Genomic DNA, 13,007 nt, shown 5'->3' with positions numbered 1-13,007 from the left:
CTTTATAGCTGAGTAAGTCCTCAGCTATATCATCCTGAGTAAGGAACTATGCTTTTCTGTCTCAGTTTCCTTATCTGCAAAATAGATGAATAACTTCTCTTCCTACCTTGTAAGATTTGTGCACGAATGCTCTGTAAAATATAAAGTGCCCAGTCAGTGTGTGATTTTAAATCTTGACACATGTATGAGGCCCATGTGATACCCATCAGTGTACTCATGAGATGTCTTTATTCTTTCTCAATGTCTGTTCAGGACATCGGTTTAGAACTTTGTACTGCAGAATGGTGATTCCCAATATTTTGCTTGAACCTGTTATAATCCGATTTCATAAGTTCTTCCCTCAACTTTGTTCCCATGTAGGACAAAACAGATTCCAAAACCAATATCCAACTCAGCACCACAAAGATTTGCACACTGACCAGGCCAAATCATATATCATCAGCCCAGCTCCTGAGCCCCACAAGGCCTTGGGTCTTAGAGAATTCTATTCTATTTTATAAGAATCTTGCTGCACAAGTGCTAATCACAAGCCACACCCAAGGCCAAAAAGGGGTGCCAACATAATCATTTCTGTTTAATTAAAATGAACACAATCGTTGCTGCAATCTGGAAACCCACCTTGAAGGTTACACCATGGAGGTGGGGCTTGGCATGAGCCCTCTCAGATGCGCACAAGCCATGCTGTCCTTGTCAGCCCAGTCCCAGGGTATCCCTGCATCTGGATAAGCTGCTCTTGGCTAAGTCAACGTGCTCCTTGTGTACTTAACCACCTGCTGGTGAGGAGTCCACCAGGGCAAAGGATGAGCCCATCTCACCTCCTCTCCATTGCAGCCTGGCCACCACCAGGTTGTCTATGGTCTAGAGCACAGGGGGCCCCTCACCGGCAACATCACAAAATGACTTTAGTGTGCCTATGATTCGCCTGGGTGTTTTTGTTAAAGAACAGGTTCTAATTCAGTTGCTCGGGGGTTGGTCTGAGAGTCCACATGTCTAGCAAGATCCGGATACCACTGAATCACCAACCACTCTTTGAACACCAAGGATCTCCATGGGCAGTGTCTGTCTTCAACCCAACCCACTCCCATCAGACATGTCTTGAGTGTGCCTCAGAGCCACCTGTTAAAATGCAGATGGACTGCATCAGGATCTCTGAAAGGTGGAGCCCAAATACCTACATTTTAACAAGCACCATACTCCCCTCAAGTGAGCTCTTGTAGACACTGAAGCTTGGGAACTGCCAGTTGAGAATTCTAAACGTCCTTACTGGGCCACACCACTGGGAGCCGAATGCCTGTCCTGCATGGTTTCCAACTCTGGCAGAGGGGCTCTTACCGTATTGCGCCTCGCACCGAGGGATGCGGTGCTATGCAGGAGTGCATGGTTCTCTTTCACATTTATGGGCTAGACGCGGTGGAGAAGATTACTCATCATGTTACGTACTCCCATTCATAACAATCTGTAGGAAAATTTTTATTCGAGTCTGAAAACGTTGGGTGTTTTCCAAAGAGGCAGCCTGGATAAGAGGGACCATTTAATGGTTGTCTTTGCCTCTTTAACAACTGAAAACTCAGAGCCAAGTGTGGGGCTTACTTCTGGCGCTTACGTAGGTCCTTTTGACCTAAACCTCTGTGTACTAACAATACGTGGCTAGGGGTGCGCCTGGATGGCTCAGTCAGTCAAGGACCTGACTCTTGATTGCGCCCACAGGTCTGGATCATAGGGTGCGAAGTCTACTTTAAAAAAATAATTTAAAATTTTAAAAAAGAACACAAGCAAAAACCATTACGTGGCTTAATTGAGCTATTCTACTCATGTTTTCTCATCTCCCCAGTGTCTTAAATCCATCACTGTCCACTTCCGATGCACTGCACATATGAATGTGTGTAGTAGGCATCTGAGCTGTTCACCAATATCGAGTCTTATCCACTTTTGGACTTAGGGGAGCAGTGTGGTTCCCCATGTCCTTGAAGTGGGGTGTGGTCACGTGACTTGATTGGGCCAATGGAGTGTGTGTGGAGGTGACTTGTGTCACTTCCAGGTGGTCGCCGCTGAATTGCTGGTACTGTACACTTCCCACCCCGCCTCCCCTTCTGGAGCAATCCTGGAAGCATGAGCTGATGAAGAGGAGATGCAATAAAAAAGACGCCTGAATACTGAGCCAACAAAGGAGACAACCGCCTTGGGGAGTCATCACCCACCCACAGCAAGCTTGGTATGAGTACGACGTAAGCCTCCGATGTGTTAAGCTCCTGAGATTTGGGGTGACCTAAAGCCTAAGTCTACCCCGACCATATCACATGCAAATGACCTCAAGTCCTTTTGGGAGAGAAGGTGAGTTATAAATATACAGGCAAATACAGAAACCAACTCCTAACAAAAGCCTCTTTGAGAAGAAAGATATTTATAGACGATTATTTACAGGATGTGCTATCAACCTACTTCTCTGAGTACTTCACATTTATTCTTGCTTCACTCTGACCACCAGCCTCTTTCAGAATCAGCATCTCTGAGTTGTGTTTCAATATTCTGCTCTTTTTTAAGTTGTGGCAAAATTGCCATAATATGTACCATCATAACCATTCATAAGTGTATGATTCAATGACATTAAATACATTCACTCTGTTGTTTAACCATCACCACTATCCTCATGCAAGGCTTTTTTTTTTTTTTTTTTTTTTTTTTTTTTTTTTTATCCCCAACAAAAAGCCATACCTATAAAACAACCCTTTCCACTCTTCCCCCAGCCTCTGGTAACTTCTGTTCTACCTTCCATTCCTCTGGAATTTACCTATTCTAGGTACCTCATAAAAGTGGAATTACATGATATGTGTCCTTCTGTCTGGCTTATTTCATTAAGTATGATGTTTTCAAGGTACATCCATATATCAAAATTCTTTTTATGGTTCAGTGGTATTCCATCGTACCTTGTGTTCACCCACCCATCTGCTGATGAACACTTGGGTCGTTTCCACCTCTTGGCTATCGTAACACTGCAACAAACAGGGTGCACTATATCTGAGTATCTGCTTTCTTTTGAATCTGTGCCCTAAGAATGAAATTGCTGGGTCATATGGTAGCTCTCTGTTTAGCCTTTTGAGAAACTGCCAAACTGCTTTTCATTCTGCTCTTTTATTTTTTTAAGAATTTTATTTACATTCAAGTTAGTTCACATATAGCGTATTATTAGTTTGGGGGTAGAATTTAGTTCTGCTCCAATTTTTCAATCAAAGATCTCAGACAATAGGTGCATGAAATACTCAATTGCATTTTCAGGAAAATGTTTGTGAACCTGGCCCACTCTTCTATCCAATGCTGCCTACGCAAAATCCCAAGGGGAAACTTTTTTGAGGATTAGAAACTGGGATAGATGGGAGTGGATGCTCCCCTTTTTCCCTGATAATAAGAATTCTAGTATGGGTCCTGACTCTGCCATGGAGCTTACAACCAAATTTCAAGCCTGACTAGTCATTGTGGATACCCTGCCACACGCCTTGGGATCCCCTTTACCATTTCTGGGCACTCCCGCCTGACTTCGGATGGCCAGTGTGTTTGTATCTTTGCCAGAGGACTGCCCTTGGGCTGTCCATGGAAAAAACAGTCAAACAAACAAAACCAGGCCAGAAGTACAGATTTACCCCGTTATCTGTGAGTTTGCTTTATGCCACTTTGCTTTTATGAAAGACCTACACTAGTATGTGCAATTGCTAATGGAAATAAATCTGAGGATTTTTACTTTCAGGAGATGGTACTTGGTTCATCTTACATGCCATTTCAGTTTATGAAAGCTTCCATAGAAACACTCTACTTTTGGGTGGCAGGGGAAATCTGTACCTGAAAATTATCCTCGTGCTTCTCCTGCTCTCCAAGCAGCTTTGAACCAACTCCTGACAGCTGTGGGTGTATAAACACCCCAGCCTCCTTACCTGGGGATAATTCTGGGTCATGAGCTTTGTGTTGCTTCAAGCCTCCACTTGGGACTAAGTACCAGTTGCTCACTATGGATCCTCCCTAATAGCAGACCCTGTGATGACTTACTTCCCTTTCTGTATCAGTCCTGCACTTGCCTGCATCTCTTGCACCTGCCAATCAACTCAAATTCTCAGCACAGGGTCTGCTTCTAAGGGGACCTAAACAAAGACAGAGCTCCTCTCTAGCAACTTCCTAGGTCCATTTGCTTTCCACATTTCTGTTCTTCTTTTCCCTGGTTCTGAAGTTGTTGTTTTTTAAAGATTTTATTTATTTATTCATGAGAGACACAGAGAGAGAGAGAGACAGAGACATAGGCAGAGGGATAAGCAGGCTCTCTGATGGGAGCCTGATGTGGGGCTCAATCCCAGGACCCTGGGATCATGACCTGAGCCAAAGGCAGACGCTCAACCACTGAGCCACCCAGGTGTCCCTGGTTCTGAAGTTTTATTCACATTTTTTCCATTGTTTTACCAGATGCTTTCTTGTCGTCTATTGCTTCAAAGTCTTTGAAGAATAAAGCACAGCGGAACTATTTTAGACAAGAAACATCATGTACCTGTTACACCTAAAATACAAAATGCAAGGTTTATTGAAGATGATCCCAATTTTTAAAAAATACATATGTGTGTGTGTGTATGCACAGGAAAAAAGAATAGAAAGAAATGTACCAACGTGTTAACAATGATTAATCTGGGGTGATGTCACTGCAGATGGCTTCCTTTTTTTATTTTTACGTTATTTTACAAAGAACGTGAAGCTTTAGCTTCGTCTATAAAATGAGGATAATCATACCTACCTCACAGAGTTGTGTCGATCGAAATTAAGTGTAGATGTAACACAGCAATTAGCTGCATCGCATATTCACATAATAATCACAGTATGTGCCTAATATGTATCCTAATAAAGGGGAGTGAGTGCCATAATTACAACAGCAATTAATGAAACAATTTAGAAGGAAATGTTAGAACTGGGAAAGTAAAAATAAGACTGTGCTTTGTACTTTGTAAAGAACATTCACTTACATGAGCTCATTATACCTCGAGAACCCTGCAGGAGGAGCAGGCTCAGGAGGAGGGAGTGGGCAGGAGACGGAGCTAATATTTACCGAACAGCTAATATGCGCCAAGGCCAAGGTGGCCACCTTGTAGGCATCTCAGGTGAGAAGGGTTGAGAAACCTGCCCGAGCTACAGAGCCAGGACCAGTAGCCCCACCTCCAGACTGTGGGTCCAGGATTCCTTCCTCTCCAACAGGCTGCATTAATACAGTCCCGCCTCCAAAGCCCCTGTTCCTACCTGCCCGCCCCCCCACCCGAGGCGTTCTCCGTTCCCAAGGCACCAACATTCCCCAGTCCACACATACAAGCTGCTCCTTCCTGCCTCCACGTCCGTGGGGAGTACCAAGGGGTGGCTTGTGCTGGGGGAGTGGATTCAGCTCCCCAAATCTCCCACCAAGACCAACCCCAAGTGAATCATCAGTCTGAATAGAAACACTGTAGAGGGAGCGCGATGCAGATACAGGGTCAAGGTCAGCTCCACAGCAGCGCTTCTCCAATAGGCTGTTTGCCCCAAGTCCTCCCTACACAGCAATTCTAGAACCATCTTTGGAGACAAAGGAGTTGACACAGTGGGGGGTGGGGTGGGGTGGAGGGAATTCTGTGGAGATAGCCCAGCAGAGACTGTGGGCTGGGAGGGAGAACAGTGATGGGCTTTACCCCTGCCCCCCCCCATCCCTCTACGGCCTGGAGCTCTAATCAGCAGGAAGAGCGCTTCTGTAACTGGGAGGCCATAAGGGCCTGTGGGTGGGCAGGGACCTGGATGGATGGGGGGTGGCACAAGTGCTTCAGACAGAGCCCGTGTGTCCCTAATGGGACCAATCCTCCCTGCGCTGCCTCCTACTCTGCAGCTGAAGCCTCCGGCTCCTAGACTAACCTTGGGAAATCTTTCTGGACTAATCACTCTCCTGGCAGACTGTCAACCTAAGACAGCCATGCGTGGGAGCTTCAAGCAAGTTTGCCTTGTCACCCTGCCTCCCTGACAAGCTCTCCTCCCAAGCCGCTGTGCCCTGCGGGCCTGTTGCACTGCCTGGGCTCTGGCACTGGGCAGCTACTCCCTCTCGGCAGCTACTCCCTTTGGGGGTCGTCCTTCAAAGCCCCTCCTCTGCTTCAGCTCTTTCCTTCCCTCCGAATCTCCACAGCAGCACCTTCCCCAACGCCCTTCCCACTTGATCATGCTTCAGAGGGAAACAGTCATTAGAGGTGAAAGCACAAAGACTCCCAACATTTTCCTTCTGCTGCAAATAAAGCTATCATCGACTGCGGCGGGGCCACACTCTTGATCAAAAACTCTCCGTGGCCCCCCATTCCTCTAGGTAAGCCTTAGCTCCTTAGTTTGGCAGTAAGGGTCCCCCATCATGCCCTAAGCCGGGAGACTGACCTAACCTTCTGTTCCCCATTCCATATACACCAGGTAGCTGGAGGGGGGGGCACCCCTAAATGAAAATCTCTCCTGCTCTAGAGTGCAGCACACTCTAGTTCCCAAGCCATACCTAGCAGTCACTCTTCAACCCAAAGGTCACCCCCTCCTTTCTTCCTGGTGGGAGACTGTTTCCATTCTCTTTAGCCCTTTTGCCCCCCCCTTCCCATTTGCTGTTCCATCGGATTCTTGTCTCTTGTACGGCTGACGTCACAGACAGTCTTAACATTCGCGCCTCCCCCTCTCGCCGTTGCCTCCTGCACGGGGCTAAGTCAATGCACGTTTATAGGTTCCCGTTCCAGTTGGTAAGCTTTCTCCCTAAAGTTTCAGGAACCCCAGGTCCGTCTCCTTACCTGGATGGAAAATCCTCGAGAGCGATTTTAAGGCTCAATGAAGCCCCCCCCCCCCCAGGACTGCGTTCCCGGGCGGGCGGGCCGGCGCCTGGGGCTAGCTGCAGGGGTGCGCACGCGGGCGCCCCGGGGCGGCGGCCCGAGCAGCGGGGAGGCAGCTCCACCTGTTGATGGGGCGGAGCTCGGAGGCTCGGAGGCTCGCAGCCCGGCGGCCGGGGCGGGGGGCGGGGGGCGCGGGCCCGCCCGCGGCGCGCACTCACCTATGGTGGACACGACGGTGCCCACGAAGTAGAAGGCGCCGGTGAAGTCCCAGCGCGGGCGGGCGCTGTCCACGCGGATGCCGGCCTCCGTGGCCTCCTCGTAGTGGCGGAGGAAGCCGCGCAGCTCGTCGCGGCTCAGGTTGTGGCGGCGGCTGAAGTTGGCCAGACGCTCCTCCCAGCGCTGCTTGGCCTGGCGCTCGTGCGCCAGCTCCAGCGCCGAGAAGACGGCGGCGCCGCCCAGCAGGTAGAGCACGATGAGCGCGGCGAGCAGCAGGAAGCGCGCGTTGTCCTCGTTCAGGTGGGCCGCGCCGCAGCCGCAGCCGCAGCCGCAGCCCCGGCCGGCCATGGCCCGGCCCCCCGCCCCGCGCCCCCCGCCCTCGGCGCCCCCCGCCCTCGGGGCCGCCGCTCAGCCCGCCCCCGGACGCCCGACGGCCGCCTCGCCCATGACCAGGCCGCTCGCTCCCCGCGCCGCCGCCTCGCCTCGCGCTTTCAAATCCTCCTCGTGGCCGCCGTCCCGCCCCCGCCCCCGCCCCCGCCCCGAGTCGTCCACGCACGGGGGCCGCCGCTGCCCTCCCGGCTCCGCTCAGATCGGGGAGGGGGCGTGGCGCGTCCTCGGCGCAAAATTGGGGCGGACTCGAGGTTGCCCCCGAGCGCGGGTCTTCCGGCCGCGGAAGGGGGCAGGCGGCGGGCGGGCTCGGGCTCGGGCTCGGGGCTCGGACCCCGGACCCGCGGCTCGCGCGCCGCCGACGGCGATCGGGCGCGGGGCGTCCCGGGGCAGGCGCGGCAGCTGCGGCCACGTGGGTCGGCGGTGCGGTGCGCCCGGCGCGCAGCCTCGGGCCCCCGGGGTCACCCGCCCGGCTGGGGGGCGCGCCCCGACCGGCTGGAGGAGAAAGCGACGCAGGCGTGAGCGTTGGAACGAGGCGACTTGGGGGCCTCCCCGGCCTTGCCCCAACCGGAGCGCCCAGGGCCTCGGGTCCTGCGCGGGGCGGGTGCGCGGGGCGGGTGCGCGGCGCGTCCTCCGGGAGCGGCGGCCGAGGAGAGGTCCGTCTCCGCCGGGGCGTGCGCTCCGGGGATTGTGCTGCCAGGACGCGGCGCAGGGCGCTTGCCTGCCCCCACCGCACCGGACCCGCGGCCGGGCTCCCCCTCCCCAGGCCCTCGCCTTCCAGGGGCGCTGGCACGGCCTCTGGGCGCCACTCTCACGTCCCCCGGGAGCGCCCCCTCCGCGCCCACGTGCCGGCGCCGGCCCCGGGCCCCCCCTTGCCGGGGCGCTGGAGCGCTCCGAGGCTGCAACAGGTGGAGCCCCGCGGCGCCGGCGGCAGCGACTCCGCCCCGCCCCCAGCCTCCCGGCCGCGCGGGGCCCTCCCCGCGCTCTTCTCCGCCCGCGGGAGCCGCCTCTCGGCGGGCCCACCCGGGGCTGCGGCGCCCCGGGGGCAGTGGGTGCGCAGGGCCCTGAGTGGGGCCCCCGCTGGGCCAGCAGAGGGCGCTCCGGCTCCTCCGGACGCGGCTGGCCCCCGGGTCACCGCCCGGGCGGTGGGAGTGACTGGACAGCGAGGGGAGCGCGCGGGGGCATCTCCGCAGCGTCGTCCCAGGCTCAGCGCCCCGCACCCCCGGCCCCGACACTCGCGGGAGCGGAGCGCGGGGCGACCGCCGTGGATTCCCGCGCCCCCGCTGCGCGCCCCGGGCGAGGCCAGCCGCTATGCCCCTCCCCCATCTGATGAAAAGTCTCCGACACAAAGTTGAGAGAACGTTACATACTCAGCACCTAGATGCCACAAGGAACGTTTTACTCTGTTTGCTTTATTTATTCATTTTTCTCCATTTGCTGTATTACATGCTTATCCACTCCCCGTTCCATCTCTCAACTATTTGGGGGCGTTTCAGAGTCGGTCGTAGACATCAGTCCGTCTCCCTCCCCAGGACGTTTCCCTACATCTCATTAACGAGAGTTCAATATTTACAGATTTTTTTTTTCTTTTGGGGGTAAAACAGTGAAATGCACGAATCTTAACTGCCATTAGATGAGTTCTGACAAATGAGTACACCTGTGCAAATTCAACACCTACCTATGCAGCTACCGGCCAAATAGCACCAACAGGTCAGTGTTCCCCATCTCTTGTCAGCAAACACCCCCCCACATTCGTCCAGAGGAAATCCCTGTTCTCACTTTTTTTTCCCCTACCGCTCCGCTCCCATCAACTGGTTTTGCCTTCATAGAACTTAGTTTTGCTTGTTCTAGATCTTCATGTAAATGGAATTCTATCCTTTAGTGTAAAGCTTTTTTTTTTTTTTTTTTTTTTTTTTTTGAGATCTATCCATGATCTACGTCTTGGTCATTTATTCCTTTTTGTTAGAATTTTTTGGCTACCATAAAACTGTTTAGGAACATTCTTGTACAAATTCTTGTGGAACTATTTTCATATCTCAGGTAAATACTGAGGAGTGGAACTGCTGGGGTCATAGGGGAGGTATTTAGTTTTATATGAAACTGCTTAACATTTTTCTAGAGTAGCTGTACCAATCAACAATGGACCATAAATAGTTCCATATCCTTGTAAATATTTGGAGGTATCAGTCATTGTGATGTTTTTAAAGTATTCTTTTAAGTATTAAAGTAAGTATTACTTTATTATTTATTAATAAATAATATAATATATAATAATATATATAATAATATATATAATAATTATAATTAATAATATTTATTATTATTATTAAAGTATTATTAAGAACAGGAAGGAGAGAGGGAACCCTGGGTGGCGCAGCGGTTTGGCGCCTGCCTTTGGCTCAGGGCGTGATCCTGGAGACCCGGGATCGAATCCCACGTCGGGCTCCCAGTGCATGGAGCCTGCTTCTCCCTCTGCCTGTGTCTCTGCCTCTCTCTCTCTCTCTGTGACTATCATAAATAAATAAAAAAAATTAAAAAAAAAAATTATCTGTTGAATATCAATGTTGAAATTATCTCTTCAAATATGGGATCAAGTGTTTAAAGATTGATTTTTCTTTTTTATTATTGAAGTTTGGGATTCTTTATATGTATCTAGGAGATAAATCCTTTCTACGATACCTATCTTGCAAATATTTTCTCTCAGTCTCTGGCTTGCCTATTTATTTCCTTCATGATGTTTTCCGATGGTATGTTTTTCACTGTGGTGAAGTCCAACTTTATCAATCATTTCTTTTATGTTTGGTGCATGTTTTATATTAAGAAACCATTACTTCCCTCAGGGAAGGGACAACATTGGTTTTGTGGGGGTTTTTCTCTCCCTAGAAATTTTAGTTTTGGCTTTTATATTTGGGTTATAATCCATTTTAAGTTTGTTTCTGTATGGCATGAGGTAAGATCATTCTATGTGGATAACCAGTAATTCCAGTGCTATTTGCTAAAAAAAAAAAAAAAAAAAAAAAAAAAAAAATAAAGTGAATTTATTTCAGGAATCTGAATCTTGTTCAGATTTGTGCTAATTCCACAGTATTTGGATTACTTATAACTTTATATTAGGTCATGAAATCAGGACATGTGAGCCCTTCCAACCTTGCTCTTCTTTGTCAAGGTTTTCTTTAGGCATTACAAGACCTTTACATTTTCACAAAAATTATAAAATCAGCTTGTTAATTTCATCTTCATTAGATTTGGATCTAATTAGATCTTCATTAGAGTTGTGTTGAAACTATTCTGGAGAGTACGACCTCTTAATTCATGAGTGAGGTCTATTCCTCCATTCATGTCAGTCTTTCTGATAAGTTCTCATGTAGAAGGCTTGCACATCGTTTTTTTTTTTTTTTTTTTAAGATTTTATTATTTATTCATGAGAGACACAGAAAGAGACAGAGAGGCAGAGACACAGGCAGAGGGAGAAGCAGGCTCCATGCGGGGAGCCCGATGTGGGACTCGATCCGGAACTCCAGGATCACGCCCTGAGCCGAAGGCAGATGCTCAACCGCTGAGCCACCCAGGCGTCCCTCTTGCACATCTTTTGTAAATTCCTTGTATTTTATGTGTTTTGATGCTATTGTTAAGCGGAAGATTTCATTTTCCAACTGCCTATTGTAGTATATAAAAATTTTATGAACTAACCTGGTCCCTGTAACCTTAGTAAATTCACTTGTAGTAGTTAATTCCTTTAGGATTTTCTGTATAGTCATGTCGTTTGAAATAGAGTCTTGCTTCTTCCTGATATGTATTTTTTTATTTTTTAAAGATTTTATTTATTCATGAGAGACACAGAGAGAGAGGCAGAGACACAAGCAGAGGGAGAAGCAGGCTCCATGCAGGGAGCCTGACGTGGGACTCGATCCTGTATCATGCCCTGGGCTGAAGGCGGTGCTAAACCGCTGAGCTAGGGGGGCTGCCCTGGTTTTTTTTTTTTTTTTTTTTTTTACCCTACTGCAATGGTTAGGACCTCAGTATAATGGTGCTTTGTTTGTGTTTACTTGGCTTCTTTTTTGTGGGTTCTTTTTTTTTTTTTTTTTAAGATTTATTTATTTATTCGTAAGAGACACAGAGAGAGGCAGAGACACAGGCAGAGGGAGAAGCAGGCTCCATGCCAGGAGCCCGAAGTGGGACTAGATCCTGGGTCTCTCTGAAGGCGGCGCTAACCCGCTGAGCCACCCGGGCTGCCCTTTCCTGGGTTCTTATAGTGGACACTTAAGTCACTGATTGTAGACATTTCCTCTTTTCTAATGTTAGCATTTTAAAGCTGTATTTCTGTTATCCCTGTGCTAGCTGCATTCTAAATATTTTAGTATGTTGTATTTTCATACAATTCTAGAATGTTGTATTTTCATATATCTTTATTCAAAATATTTTAAAATTTTTTCTTCTGACCCATGAATTATTTAGAAGTGTGTTGTTTCATTTCCAAATATCTGGTTTTTTAAGACAGATCACTTATTTCTAATATTTTCACTGTGGTCAGAGAACCATATTCAATGTGACTTTCTAAGTTTGAGACTTGTTTTATGGTCCAGCATGTGATCTTCATGAACATACCATATGCACTTGAATATGTATTCTTCACATTTGTTGGGTGTAGTGTAGACTCCATAAATGTCAATTAGGTCAAGGTAGTTGACTGTGTTTTTCAGATCTTCTGTCTTTACTGATGTTTGTTCTAGTGATTCTACTGGTTTATGTGAGAAGAGTGTTAAAATCACCAACCATGAGGCACCTGGGTGGCTCGATGGGTTAAGCATCTGACTCCAGCTCAGGTCATGATCTTAGGGTTCTGGGATCAAGCCCCAGCTCCCTGCTCAGAGGGGGCAGGTGAAGGGGTGGGTTCTGCTTGTCCCTCTGCCCCCCTTTTGCCTCCATGCCCAAGCTCTCTCTCTCTCGAATAAATTAAAAATCTTCTTTAAAAAATCACCAACCATTATTATGGGATTATCTATTTCCTTTATTATGTCAATTTTTATTTCACACACTTTGAAGCTGTTAAGTATGATTATTACATCTTCCCAATGTAGTAGCCCATTAATTTTTATAAAATGTCTTTACCTCTGGTAATACACTTTATATTCATGTTTACTTTATCTGATATTAATCTTTAAGTTACCACAGGCTTTTTTTTTTTAAGATTTTATTTATTCATGAGAGACACAGAGAGAGAGGCAGAGACATAGGCAGAGGGAGAAGGGAGAGAAGCAGGCTCATCGCAAGGAGCCTGATGTGGGACTCAATCCGAGGACCCCGGGATCACAACCTGAGCCAAAGACAGATGCTCAAACGCTGAGCCACCCAGCGTCCCACCACAGGCTTTTTGTATTTAACATTCGCATGGTATCTTTTCCATTTACTTTTAGTCTGTGCTCTGGTTGGTTGGTTGGTTTGATTTGATTTTTGGTCAGGTCTGACAATCTGTACATTTTAACCTTATTGATCAGATCAACACTGTTCAATAGAATTTCTGCAATAATGGAAATATTTTGTAAATATTTGTGCTGTTTGATATACTAGTAT

At 48.5% G+C, this 13,007-nt stretch overlaps 1 protein-coding gene across 1 annotated transcript in view; it reads right to left on the bottom strand.

The window, feature by feature from the left end:
* The window catches only part of KCNK13 (potassium two pore domain channel subfamily K member 13), a 94,779-nt gene extending 87,357 nt beyond the window's left edge, over positions 1-7,422 (bottom strand). Inside the window, exon 1 of the mRNA XM_026012487.2 lies at positions 7,052-7,422. Coding sequence (XP_025868272.2) covers positions 7,052-7,397 — 346 coding nt within the window. The 5' untranslated portion in view covers positions 7,398-7,422. The remainder of the gene's footprint in view (positions 1-7,051) is intronic.
* Positions 7,423-13,007: the final 5,585 nt, after the last annotated feature.

The sequence above is a fragment of the Vulpes vulpes genome, unplaced genomic scaffold, assembly GCF_048418805.1.
Source record: "Vulpes vulpes isolate BD-2025 unplaced genomic scaffold, VulVul3 u000000644, whole genome shotgun sequence".
In the NCBI taxonomy this organism is placed as follows: domain Eukaryota; kingdom Metazoa; phylum Chordata; class Mammalia; order Carnivora; family Canidae; genus Vulpes; species Vulpes vulpes.
The sequence above is the reverse complement of the archived record's forward strand: the minus strand, read 5'-3'. Positions and strand labels throughout refer to the sequence as shown.